Source organism: Colletotrichum truncatum (assembly GCF_014235925.2).
Source record: "Colletotrichum truncatum strain CMES1059 chromosome Unknown Contig_0001, whole genome shotgun sequence".
Taxonomy (NCBI): domain Eukaryota; kingdom Fungi; phylum Ascomycota; class Sordariomycetes; order Glomerellales; family Glomerellaceae; genus Colletotrichum; species Colletotrichum truncatum.
In genome coordinates this window covers 9,204,471-9,216,665 of record NW_027222398.1, presented here as the reverse complement: position 1 = coordinate 9,216,665, position 12,195 = coordinate 9,204,471, and the positions used below count along the sequence as shown (strand labels likewise).

General features: G+C 48.3%; 3 protein-coding genes across 3 annotated transcripts; 1 reads left to right on the top strand and 2 right to left on the bottom strand.

Annotated features, from left to right (window-relative positions):
- Positions 1 to 979: 979 nt before the first annotated feature.
- On the bottom strand, positions 980 to 1,705 carry CTRU02_202549 (uncharacterized protein; the record flags this gene model as incomplete). Its single annotated transcript, XM_036719963.1, has 1 exon — positions 980 to 1,705. One exon carries the CDS (start codon positions 1,703 to 1,705, stop codon positions 980 to 982), a length of 726 nt encoding a protein of 241 aa, XP_036588665.1.
- Positions 1,706 to 4,545: 2,840 nt separating this feature from the next.
- Positions 4,546 to 8,037, bottom strand: CTRU02_202548 (sodium p-type; the record flags this gene model as incomplete). Its single annotated transcript, XM_036719962.1, has 5 exons — positions 4,546 to 5,097; positions 5,150 to 6,115; positions 6,180 to 6,700; positions 6,755 to 7,643; positions 7,753 to 8,037. 5 exons carry the CDS (start codon positions 8,035 to 8,037, stop codon positions 4,546 to 4,548), a joined length of 3,213 nt encoding a protein of 1,070 aa, XP_036588664.1.
- A 3,124-nt stretch (positions 8,038 to 11,161) lies between these two features.
- CTRU02_202547 (DUF202 domain-containing protein) lies at positions 11,162 to 12,132 on the top strand (the record flags this gene model as incomplete). The annotated part of the gene is made up of 5 exons (XM_036719961.2): positions 11,162 to 11,262; positions 11,407 to 11,516; positions 11,642 to 11,821; positions 11,885 to 11,946; positions 12,007 to 12,132. 5 exons carry the CDS (start codon positions 11,162 to 11,164, stop codon positions 12,130 to 12,132), a joined length of 579 nt encoding a protein of 192 aa, XP_036588663.2.
- Positions 12,133 to 12,195: the final 63 nt, after the last annotated feature.

Below are 12,195 nucleotides of genomic sequence, written 5' to 3'. Positions count from 1 at the left end.
GTTGGAAGGTCGAGCTTATCGATCAAAACTACAGTTAACAAGAGTATTGCAAATAAGTAGGAAGTATGGCCTTTGATGGTCATTAGTTGTGCTGGCTGAAGTGGCTTCTGGTTGTTGGTGAAGAAGATGCTCAGGAGATTTTGTCCATTGGCTTTGGAACTGTGATCATTGCGGGCTCGAAGTCCTGTATGCGTGAGCTTGAGGCACTCCTCAACGATACGATTCATCTCAGCCTCGCCCACATACCCCAAACCACTCAAGTTCGAGGCCCTAAAGCCAACAACAAGTCTTTAGTTTTCTTCGCCGGAACTTTCGAAGCTGATGATACACGAAAAAAGAGGAGCAAGGATAGAAAAAATTGGAAAATTGTCATGGCTGCTTTGCCAGTTTAAGAGCTTGGAAAGTTACAGTTGATACCTGCGAGGAGCTGCCGAAGGTCAATTGCAACTCTTGGATTCTCGATGTTTACTCCTCCATTAAAAGACACACACAATGCTGTTTTGAGAAGATTAATGTCTTTAAAACAAAAAAGGCTGAAACTTTTCGCTATGGGTACACAACTTGTGGTCACAGGCCAGACACATCGTATGGCGTCTGACTTGGTACCGCGATGCTGATCTAGCCATCAAACAAGTTAGCGAAGGCACGATTATGGCATTACCGTTTGCGAACCCTTTTCAGAAATGAAACATTGTCAAGTATATGCACGATTTTGCCAATGCATCTGAGGGCAAAATGAACAGTAGTTGCCATGGAAGGGTTCTTTTGATCTTTCGACAATGGCCTTAACTCCAGTCTGCATCTACCTCCAGACCAAAGCTAAGAATAGTGATTTGTACTTCCCGCATGGAGCAATATATACAAAAGAATCATTTAATATACAAACTGACTATGTTGACCATACCTGATCACGATAGTTGCGAGATGAATTGAGCACCCGCAACAAACACCTTATGCATAATTCATTGTGAACTATAGCTTACTCGGCACATCCAATCTCGATACCCTTAGCAAAGAGCTCACCTCCAACAGGAATGAACCCAGCAAGGAAACCAGCAACCTCGCCAACAAGTCCACAGCCGCCGGACTCCTGGTTCCTGGTAGCACCGAACTCAATGATCAAATCATCAGGCTGGAGGCGACCATCGATGTAAGCGGTGACGCGCAGGGTCGAAGGAACCTTGTGACCCCAAGTGTGGTTGTCGCACTGGGCCAAACCGGGAGAGTTCTCGTTTCGGCACGCATACTGGCAGTCGCGAGCGCTCTTGGGTCCGCAGGCAGCGGTGTCACGGTAGCCGACGCTTTCCATCCAGGTAAGACCACGGCAGCCGTTGAAGACCTCGTAACCGTAGGGGTCCGAGACGGTGCGGAGCACCTCCCACATGGACTGGACAAGACCGTCGCGCATCTGGTTATCGGAGAGTCCCGGAGTTCTGCCCCAGGCACCGTTCATCTTAACCTGGACAGTCACGTCGGGGTCATAATCTTCCGCATGTGTACATTCGTTTGTCTGGGCTCCGAAGGATCGATCCGTCATAATGGCGCGGGTGTTACCAGTCTCGCCGTAGATGGCTTGCCACGTCACGGCAAAGAGGTCCAGGTTACCAACGTCGACCATACGATCGCTGTAGCGAACTTCCATTTGAACCAGGGCCGCGGCCTGGGCTGCCAGAGTGGCAAGAATGATGTTTCTGGCGGTCTTCATGATCTGTTCGCCTATTATTAGTGGAAGTTTGAACTTGGCTTAACATTTTACCCACGGTGATGAATCTGAGAAATGAAGTCTGAAAGTTTCTTCCTCTTGTTTTTAAAGCGTATACCAGGGCCTGCGAGGTATTTTGAAACAGAAATGGTTAATGGATAATGGTCTGAGGTTGAAGGATATAGAGCACCTCTAACTGTCACATTTGTCATGGACGAATGCTATATATATACATCTACGAGAGCCGAACATTCCTGGTGTGAATGTCCAACATTTATCGCCAAGATGTTCATTTCGACTGACTTGAAAGATTCATGCCCAGCGCAAAGCGTCATGCCGAGAATCCGGTGCCGCAAAAAATCTGACATGTCAGATAGAAATTCCACCTTGTGAGGCGCTACCCCACGCTTTAGCCAGGATTTCTCTTTGGCAGTTCCGTAAAAGGAGAACCGCGGTTGCATTAGGATACAGATCGGGAATCTAGAGGGCCCATTGAACCACTCTTCATGCACTAGTGGTGATGTCTCCTTCTGCGAGATTATCAAGGCCAGGGCAGCCAAGAGACTGTATCCATCTTCTGCATGTTTCAGCTCTTACGGCTTGACAGCCGCTAGCTACTGCTTTCGAGTCATGAAACCAGGTAAAATAATGGCCGCGAGGATATCTCATATTTGATACAGTCATATTTCTCTTACAATTCACTTAGAGCCTGTCGTGATGTACGTGATTTCAGAAGGATCTAAAATCCAAATGGCGCACCCAATGGTTACAGATATCATAGAATACTGCAGTCCAAGGCTTATTTAACGTTATTCATAGAGATGAAAGCCTTCTAAAGTAGGTAGATCTACCTATTATGAGTAGCATTTTCGGGAGCTGCCGACAGAGGCGCCTATGGACCCATCCTGTTCTTCGTAGTTCGTCTTAATTTGTCGGAATTTACGCTTATTTGAGCGGACCCTTTTCCAATAATGTGACGACATGGACTTCCTGGTTTGCCAAAAGCTACGGGGCACATCCGAAGTGCCCGTACCTCTCTGGGGCGTGATGCTCTCAGGGGTAGCAAACTGCGAGTCATTCGCAGCTCCATAGGAACTGACTCAATAACCACCAACTGCACCATTTCAAGCCCAAATCGGTTCAGAAAGGGATTTCAATCTCCTCTAATCACCCGCTGCGGTCGTATTACGGTTTTAGGCAAGCTGAAAGACCCACACCTCCCACCTCCCGTGTCCATCGTGTTGACCAAAGTCCCTGCGCCAAGAGTTAAGCCATGATTTGATTTGACGTTAAAAACCACTGTAAAAAGTTGCTCGGACACTCAACGGTCATCCGCCGAGGGCGTATATATTGGTGCTCGATCCATGATCTTTACTAAGTAATGAAGGTGAGACGGCGTCAAATTTCCGCGGATTTTTAAACAGCCCTAGCTCACGCATTCTTACTTGGCTATTCCTGAAAAGCGATTGGTTGAGTAAGAAATATATAGCATTGTGGACAGGCGGCATAGTACGAAGCCTAGATCTTTTGTCGCAATACTAGACGATGTGTCCGAGGAGAAAAGGGATCCCGGCTTTTTTCACTGACCGGAAATGCTAGTATTATCAGCCTTAAAAAAAGTTTATTCATCCACATGAGCTCTTGGCTAGGTTGAAACCGATGGTTGCAAGTATCCGCTAGTTTTGAGCCACTCGTGTCTCTTCTCAAAATCTCGTTCTCGCATGCCGAGAATTTATACTCAATAGAAGCTGACGCCCTCAGCCTACTGGATCCGTCGATACTTGGCAAAATGGCTACGTTACCTTCTCACCAGAACCCAGCTCCATTTTTCCTGTTTTTGATTCCGGACCACAGTTCTAACAATGAAAATTGCTGTTTCAGCTTATGGATCCTCCAAAGCGGGTTGCCTCTTACTGCTTTTATACGCTAGGTGCTACTGTACAAGGCTCGGACGGTAGTAGACCGAACCCCTAGCTCCCTCGTCATTTAATCTCAATTTAAATCTAGGTTACCGCTACAAAAAACTACGTGATTAAATTTCCAACGTAGAGGCCGGTCATGAGATGTTGACTTTGAGGGGCTAAAATTACCGAATTGAACAAACATGATCGAACCATTAGCAACTGTTCACAGCCGGCTCTTTAAAGCCAGCAAAGCGAGAGATGACCTTCGGTCCCTGGAAGTTTTGAGTTTCCTACTTCTGATATCGTTTTTGCCGACAGTCGTATCTCAAAATGGACATTGTTAAGATGAATGAGCCTCCAGCAGTTCTGAGTATATCATGGGCCACGTGAAGCAAAGGCACGACCGAATCCACAAACGTTAGTTCCACTGGCAGCCTATCGAAAGAGTCCGCAGAAGATTCCTACAAAGGCTGTCCAAAGTTAAGCAATTAAGGAAGGGGTCGATGAAGAATGTACCGCCAGATATCAGTGGTAACATTCTGGTCAAAAGAGTGCCAAAAGATCGCCGCTTAGTTACTGCATTCGGTAGCAAAGAAGCGGGGGCTAATTTGACAAGTGTGTGATAGAGGATAAAACACACTGGTGGTGAGTAGAATCATGTGAACTAGCGAGAATGCTTGGCAAGTAGAACTAACAGGAAGACAGGCAAACCGTTCACAAGAAGCTCAGCAACAGAAGGTGTTCCAGAATGCGGTAGTCATAGTGTTCCAGGAGACTCATACTACCCAGATATAAAAGCCCCAGAAATCGTGATTCCCAAAACGTCGGACCAAATTTCAACAGGCCCTCAATACCGAGTTACTGAATTAGTCGCAGTGGCACCCCAGTCGCTATGCTGAAAGGACTTTTTGAATACATTTACCGGAAAATGGTCCTTGTCTATGCAGATAATTCCTCTTCATCTGCAAACCCGACATCTGCAGTCATGCCCTCCCGCCTGAAGTACACCCTCTTCCCCCACTTGTATGTCTCACAAAGTACCATGAACACCAGCACATCAATGAACACCACACCCCACTCCCAGGTAATTCCGTCATGCATGAACACGCCGTGATCCAAACCAGGGATGTACAGCGCAGGGAAGACCAAGAAGAAGGTTCCTATAGCGGAGAAGAACAAGAACTTATTGCTCCACAGGTGCGACGCCCAGACTTTGAAACCCTTGGGCATGTAGAACAGGGAGCGACGTAAGTGGATGAGTTCCCAGGCGAAGAATACGAAAACCCAAGTCATGGCCGTGTAAGTGGCGGCTCGCGCGCGAAAGACTGGTAGGCAACTGCTGGAAAAAGCATTGTTGCAACCGACGCCCAAGTTACCATCATAAAAGCCAAAAATGATGATGGTAAAACAGCCGAGAATGCAGCCTGCCATAATAATGCCGTAGACGATCATGTCAATCAGAAATTCGGGAGTAAAAACGCCGTATTTGAGCTGTCTTCTGTGTTAGCCACGTCTGCAGAGTTCAGGTAAGGGGGCAACTTACGTTTTGGGGCGGGCGTTTAAGAATATCGGAATCCGCTCTCTCGAAGCCAAGACCAGTTTCGACAAACGCACCGGTTGCCAGTAACATGATGAGAATTTCCACGGGCGACAGCTGAAAAACGGAGACGCCAGACGCGTTCTTGAAAGCTAAACCCGCAAGAAGAGCGCACACGAATCCAACATTGGCCGCTAGAACGTGAAGAATGAACTTCTGGATGTTGTCAAAGATACGTCGACCCTCCTCGATGGCATTCAGAATTGAGGCAAAGTTGTCATCAGTCAGGACAATGTCAGCAGACTCTTTGGCAACATCTGAGCCAGATCCCATGGCGATACCAATATCAGCGCGCTTCAGACTTGGGCTGTCGTTCACACCATCACCGGTCATGCCCACATATTGGCCACGGCGATGAAGTGCTTCGATCATGCGAACCTTCGTGCTGGGGGCACATCTTGCCACTACCAGGGGTAACTGCGGTAATTTATCGATCTGAGCATCGGTAAGGGCGTCAAACTCGTGAGCAGAAGTAACCATTGCTCGGGCCATGTCGGCGGGAAGCATCTTGTATTTCTCTAGAGATGGCAAGATGCCTACCTCCGTAGCTATAGCGCGGGCTGTCTGAAGGTGGTCGCCAGTGAGCATGTGTACAACAATACCGGCACGCTGGCACATTTTGACACTCGGCTGGGACTCGGGGCGAGGTGGGTCGTAAATCCCAATGAGGCCGCAGAAAGTAAGGTTGCGTTCGAAAGTGTCACGGTCCGTAGAGGTGTTTTCCTCTTCAAACTGGGACTTCGATATGCTGTCATCAAGACTTCGGTGGGCGAGTGCGAGCACGCGAAGGCCTTGTCCAGCTAGTGCCTCCATGTTCAAGTGGATATCAATTTTATCTTTTTCGGTCAGGGGCCGAGTGTTGGTGCCAACAGTAATATTGTCACAGGTAGCTACCACACGTTCGACGGCACCCTGTTCAATTTGAGACGTAAGCAAAGGTATTGGACATTCGACAGTGGTTATTCACAAATCTTACCTTCGTGAAAAGATACTTCTTGTTATAGCTGAGGTTTTGGAAGATTACAGACATTTTCTTGACTTCTGAATCAAAGGGGAACTCTGCGATTCCCTTCCAGAGAGCTTGAGGGCCTTGGGTCAGCTGAAATCTGTTCCATCCAAAGCGGGAAGCAAAGACTTCGATGGCGATCTCCGTCGGCGCACCAGTGGCCTTCCATTCGCTGGGGTTTGCCGAACTGTCATCACTCTGCTTTAAGGTAGCCAAGTTCGCCAGCGACGCAATGTTGAGGAACCACTCCAGTGCAGGCTTGCCGGGTGGCTCGTGGTGTGGCTCGATAGCATCAGTGAATTCGTCGCGCTTCTTCTCTTTTTCCGTACTGGTATCCTTCGGTTGGCCTTCGGTAAACTGAACTGTCCCGGCAGATGGGTTGTTGACATCCTCGGTTGTTTGGATAGAGTATGTGCCGGTTCCTGGCAGCCAGGCCTTTCGGACGACCATGCTTCCTTGGGTAATCGTGCCGGTCTTGTCAGAGCAGATGTCTGTTGCAAAACATTAGATACTCCAGGGCAACCTCGTATGTTTCTAGAACTTACTAGTCACTCCACCGAGAGCTTCCAGGCTGGAAAGATTGCGAACAATTACGTGGCGCTCCACCATCTTCTTAGTACCAGCAGCCATGGTGAGCGTCAACACCAACAGAAGCGACACTGGAATTGTTCCGATAGAAGTCGTAACAGCGTAAATGATCACATCTTTCCGTGGGTTGAACTTGTTGGCGCCCATGACGACGATAGCACAGATGATGGCTGACAGGAAAAGCCACAAAAACAACTGCGAAAGCTTCCTCTGCAAAGGGGTGCCGACGTTCAAGCCCAGGAACTCGCCGACCCAATTTCGAGTCATAATCCAGCCAGCATTCATGTACGCAGACATTGGAGTGCTGCCATCTTCTCTGCGTTTGACACATGTCATTGCGTTTTTTCTGGACCCTCCGTTGAGGGCACCAGCAATGAGGCCAATTTCAGTGTGCATACCGGTGGCGAAGACAACACCGCGGCCGCGGCCCTTGGTGATAACCGTTGAGCTGTAAACGACATTTAGGCGGTCAGCAGGGCCGGTATCATCATCAAAAGTCAAGTTCGGCACCTTGGAGACAGGCGCAGACTCTCCGGTAAGGAGGGCTTCATCGGCTTCCAGGTTGACGGCCTCGATAAGACGAATGTCAGCGGGCACAGAGTCGCCGGTGCTCAGATTTATAACGTCTCCGGGAACGACTTCTGCTGTTTGGACTTCAATGGTCTTGCTGTTTCGGAAAACTTTGCAAGTCGGGGATCCAAGATTTTTAAGTGAGTTGATCGTTTTCTCGGCTTTTAAGGTCTGAACAAAGCCAATGATAATGTTGAGAGTAATGATGCCAGCTAGGATACCACCTTCAATCCAAGCTTGAATACCGAAACTAGCACCCAAAGCAAGTAGGAGAACCTATGTCATGAGTCAGATAACGTGGGCCAACATTGCATATCTGCACAAATTCCCGTCTCCAAGTCGTAATACACTCCAAGTTTGACTGGGCTTTCAGAAGTAGACTCACCAATGTCACGGCATTGAAAATTTGACCCAGGAATATTTTTAAAGGTTGAACACCTTTCTTCTGTTGGAATTCATTGCGGCCCAGCTCTACAAGACGACGGGCCGCGTCTTCAGATGTAAGTCCCTGGGTCGTATCAACTCCAAGTTCCTCAATAACTTGGCCAAACTCCAAGACATGGGGGGGTCGGGAAAGCGGCTTGTTGGACTGCCCCGAGATGTGCTCGTCAAAGAACTCATCAGACTGGTTACGGAAGGAGCCAGATCCCTTTTCCTTGACAGCCGCCATGGTGATAGAGAAAAGGAAGCAAGAACCCGTCTCTAATTGATGGTGACAATTTTATTTGCGCGTGACAAGTTCCATCTGCGAACTTGAAAACAATAGAAGTAGACTTAATGAACACCATGTCGAACCAAGAACGGCTCGCAGTATTTGTACTGGCCCTCGGGGGTGGGACAAAAGTTTCAAGCCTCAAACCCGGCCAGCATTTACACCTCTAAACACTAGGACATCGAAGGCGCAAACCCATACCAAACAAGGTAATCAAGACTCATGGCGGCGCAACCACCGCCAGTTCGTTTCCTTTCAGTATCTGATGTTCCTCAAGTCTGGAGAGTTTGGTTCGTCAAGTATGCCCAAAGAAAAGTGCCTAGATACAAGGTTGTGCGTGGCGTGTACGTCATTGAACTTGTTTTTATTGGACCTCGATTTTTTGACTTGAGATGAAGGACTATGAGTAGCCGAATTTATAATTCAATAAGCCGGTGAAGTAATAGGGCGAATTGATTACCGGTCGTTCGCCACACATACTTGCCATCATTTTGCGAGAACCACAATTGAAGGGATCACAAGAGAACTGTGAGGGCAAAAATTTATGCTTGGCCTTCCTAATCGGGCAGAAAGTTGAAGCGTCCCAATACGTGATAAATAAAGTTGGGGATCCCCGGACTTTGTGCTCTCCGGTCCGCGGCTCTAGAATCAAGCTCACAGCGTGTGAAGTTAAAGATCGTTGAGGTGGGTAGAAGAAGGGGAACACCAAACAGAAAGCAGCAGTCGGGACGCAAAGATGAGGTTTTTTTCGAAGCGGAGCGGGATGACCACATAGATAACTCATACTCAACCCCGAACTTCGCAACAAAGGTTTCGAAGAAGTATCCGAGTGCTAACAACCTGAAGTCTCAGTACTCTGAGAACGGCCAACCATAGCGGGACGTTGTCATCGTGCCTCATTGATGACGCTTGTCATCTGATAACTTCAGCAAGCTCCCCAAGGAGCGGCAAAACTCCCCATCCTGTCAACCAACCGTGCCCTAGAGTCAAAAGGCTCATCCGCGGAGCGCGCTGTTCGTCGGAAGTGCACATGGTCTCACTTGCAGTGAGTCCAGTGCATTCAATCACTCGGTCAAAGCTGCCGTATCCTTCTTTCATTCTCCGGCGGAAATAGTGCGCGGCAGCTTGTACCTTTCGTACTCGGTTTATGGTGCAGTATTACGCTGAATGTGTTTCCGTTCTAAGCAATGTACGAAAGGAGATTTGACGTCTTTTCTCGCTTACTTCCAGGAGAATCACAAGGCTCGGAAAAGAGACTTAATTCTTGCTGATAGCTACCAAAACAGACCCAATGACCTTCGCTTAGGTTCTTCTATGCTCATGAGAAGTTTCCGCAGCCACATGTGACAGTTGTGACTTATCCATGCTGAGTCGTAGTGTCGTACTATTCAGTCGCAGGACGAAGTGAAACCCCCATTTATCTGAGTATATGCCGCCTTTGGGCCCTCGTGAGTTAGTGCATTAGATATTTCACTGATTACCCGTGCATAAAAGGAGCAAGTTAGCGTTAGCATCAGTCTCTTCATAGCACTAATTCTTTGGATCACGAGAAAAGATACCTGCAGGATTCGGATCATCAGCCAGCAAGGAACTCACACGTTCAGCATTGACAGATGGCATATATGCATAAACCGCTTGTCGGTGGCGTTGGCCGTCCCGTCTTACGACAGAAACGGCTTCGGAACCACAAGGCCTTGCCCTGGTGTTATTATCACTTAGGATGATGACTGGCAATTACGTTCCTCGGAGATGATTTAAAACATCTCACGCTCTCGAAACAATTAATCAGATGCTTTTGACAGATGTTATGTCAATGATTTGTATTCCAGAGAGGGGGCGGACTTACATATCCCAAGTCACCATCTCCTAATTGGTTCTCGATGACTGACTGTGGCCTGTGGGGCCGAGTGTCGGATCGGATGAGGGCTCCGTAATCGGGAGTTGCTCGGACACACATACTTGCGCCTACTATTCCAATTTAGTACCTATGGTGGGTTGCAGGGTACTCACCCAGTATGGGTAAGTTAAATTTTGAACGTTTCGCATCTGTGTGCCCATATTTGAACTACAGCTGTTGTATGTAGATCACACAAAGTTGTGATTCGATCTTCGGGCGCTAGCCCGGGGGCGTTGGTTGAGTGATGAATATTTTCCTTCTATTCTGTAGTCCGAGATCCTGCTACCATCATAATACAGAGTGTTTGTTTTAGTGTTGCCAATTGTACCTTGGCAAAAGTAGCATGCACCTTTCAAGTGAGATGTCCCAGCCCAAGGTTTGCCATAACTGGGTTCCATGCCCGCCTTTCCATTCTATGCAGCCACTGTCTTCTCATATAGCAACCATAGCCATATTATAAATCTTTTGGGTCGTATTTCCACGATCAATACTGTTAATTTCCCAACCAAACCTTTCTAGATGCTACCTTGGTTGTTGGTCGATGCCACGCAGAATATCGGCCTCTGCCCACATAAAGATGTTATCTTGCAAAATTTAACCCACAAGCAAAGTATCACCGGAAAATATTGATTTAAACTCCGTATAATGCAGATTCCAATGAAGCTTATGACGTGCCTGATCCCGCTGTTGACTGCTGATGGAAGCATTTCTTTTCACTACCATTGAATACAGTCTCATCCTAGTCGGTCAATGCTGAAGCAGCACATTACAAGATCAATTTGCAACCTAAGAAAACCTTGAACTATTTTGGTTACAAAATGTTTATATACCAACTCTTATAACCAGCCATCTCATCATGAGAAATGAGAATCAGATTTGTTGTTGTTGAAGCAGACTGAAGTGGGGCCAACCAAGCCAGCCTCAAATCACAGTTGGCAGCACAGTGCCCATACCCCACAACCTCCCGCAAAATTACCACCAATTACGCACAGTGCTCAAATCACATCAGACATGGCGCTTGTGACCCAATCCGGTGGTGCACCTTCTTCCCCTGCCACCCACCAAGACTTCACCCTCAACTCGACGGTAGTTTATATCCTTCCCCAGGTGCCCCTCCAAACCGCCCAGAGCCCAGCCAACTCCCCACACACCACGACAAACAGTCCCCCATTCAGGGCCCAGAAAATGGCATCAGCGCATATTGACGATGAAGATCTAACATTCACCTGCTGCGCGCCCCTTCGGACGTCAGAGTTCCTGAAGCCGATTGAAGTCGGCGAGATCGGGTAACGTTCATCCCATCACTTCTCACAACTCCCCCCAATCGTCGAGATTGATATGTTAAGAATTATTCATTCTCCGCCGCACTTTTAACGCAAGACACTTTTAAAAAACGGAAACTGACGGGAATTTCTTGGATGAAAAAACAGCGGCTCAGGCCACGCCGGGAAATCCACGTTCCTCGCATGGCCCATCTTCGGCCCGTTGCTCTTCCAGAATGAGACGAGCGATGCGCGAGACCACTGCGCGAATGAGAGGAGTACGTCCGCAATCCTCATTCCCCCCACCCCACCCGTCGTCACTCGCCAGGGTGAAAGACTCGCAGCTTCATGTGCGGACTTGATGAGCGATGAAGTTAACGAGCATAAACCACCCCCAATATAGCATTCCTCTCGTACCTACGCCTCTCGGTGTACATGTCCATCGTCTCCGTCGCTATAGTCCTCTCTTTCCATCTCAAGAGCGAACCGAGCCAATTGGAGCTGCGGATGGCCAAACCTTTGGGCATCGTATTCTGGTGTCTAGCTGTCTCGTGTCTGTGCCTCGGCTTGGGGAACTACATCAGTGAGACCCCTTTTCGTTCCCCGTCATCTCGTCCAGTGGGGTGGAGAGACTGACACTCGGCAGAATCGGTAAACAAGTACAGCCGGAAAGCGGCCATTGTACAAACTGGTTGGAGGACGCAGCTCGTAAGCCACCCGGATTTTCTCCCCGCCGCCATTGAAGATTGATATTGACGAGGCGCACAGGTTCTCTCAATTGTAGCCCTGAGCATCATCGGAACCTGCGTGGTCCTCCTGGTCATCACCAAGATCGCAAGCAACGACGACTCAGATACTTCCAAGTCCGGCGTCGCGGCAGCACATGTCTTATGATAGTCTATTCACACAACTTTCTGCGCCTATTATATCCCAATACCATCCTATCTTGTGTCGCGT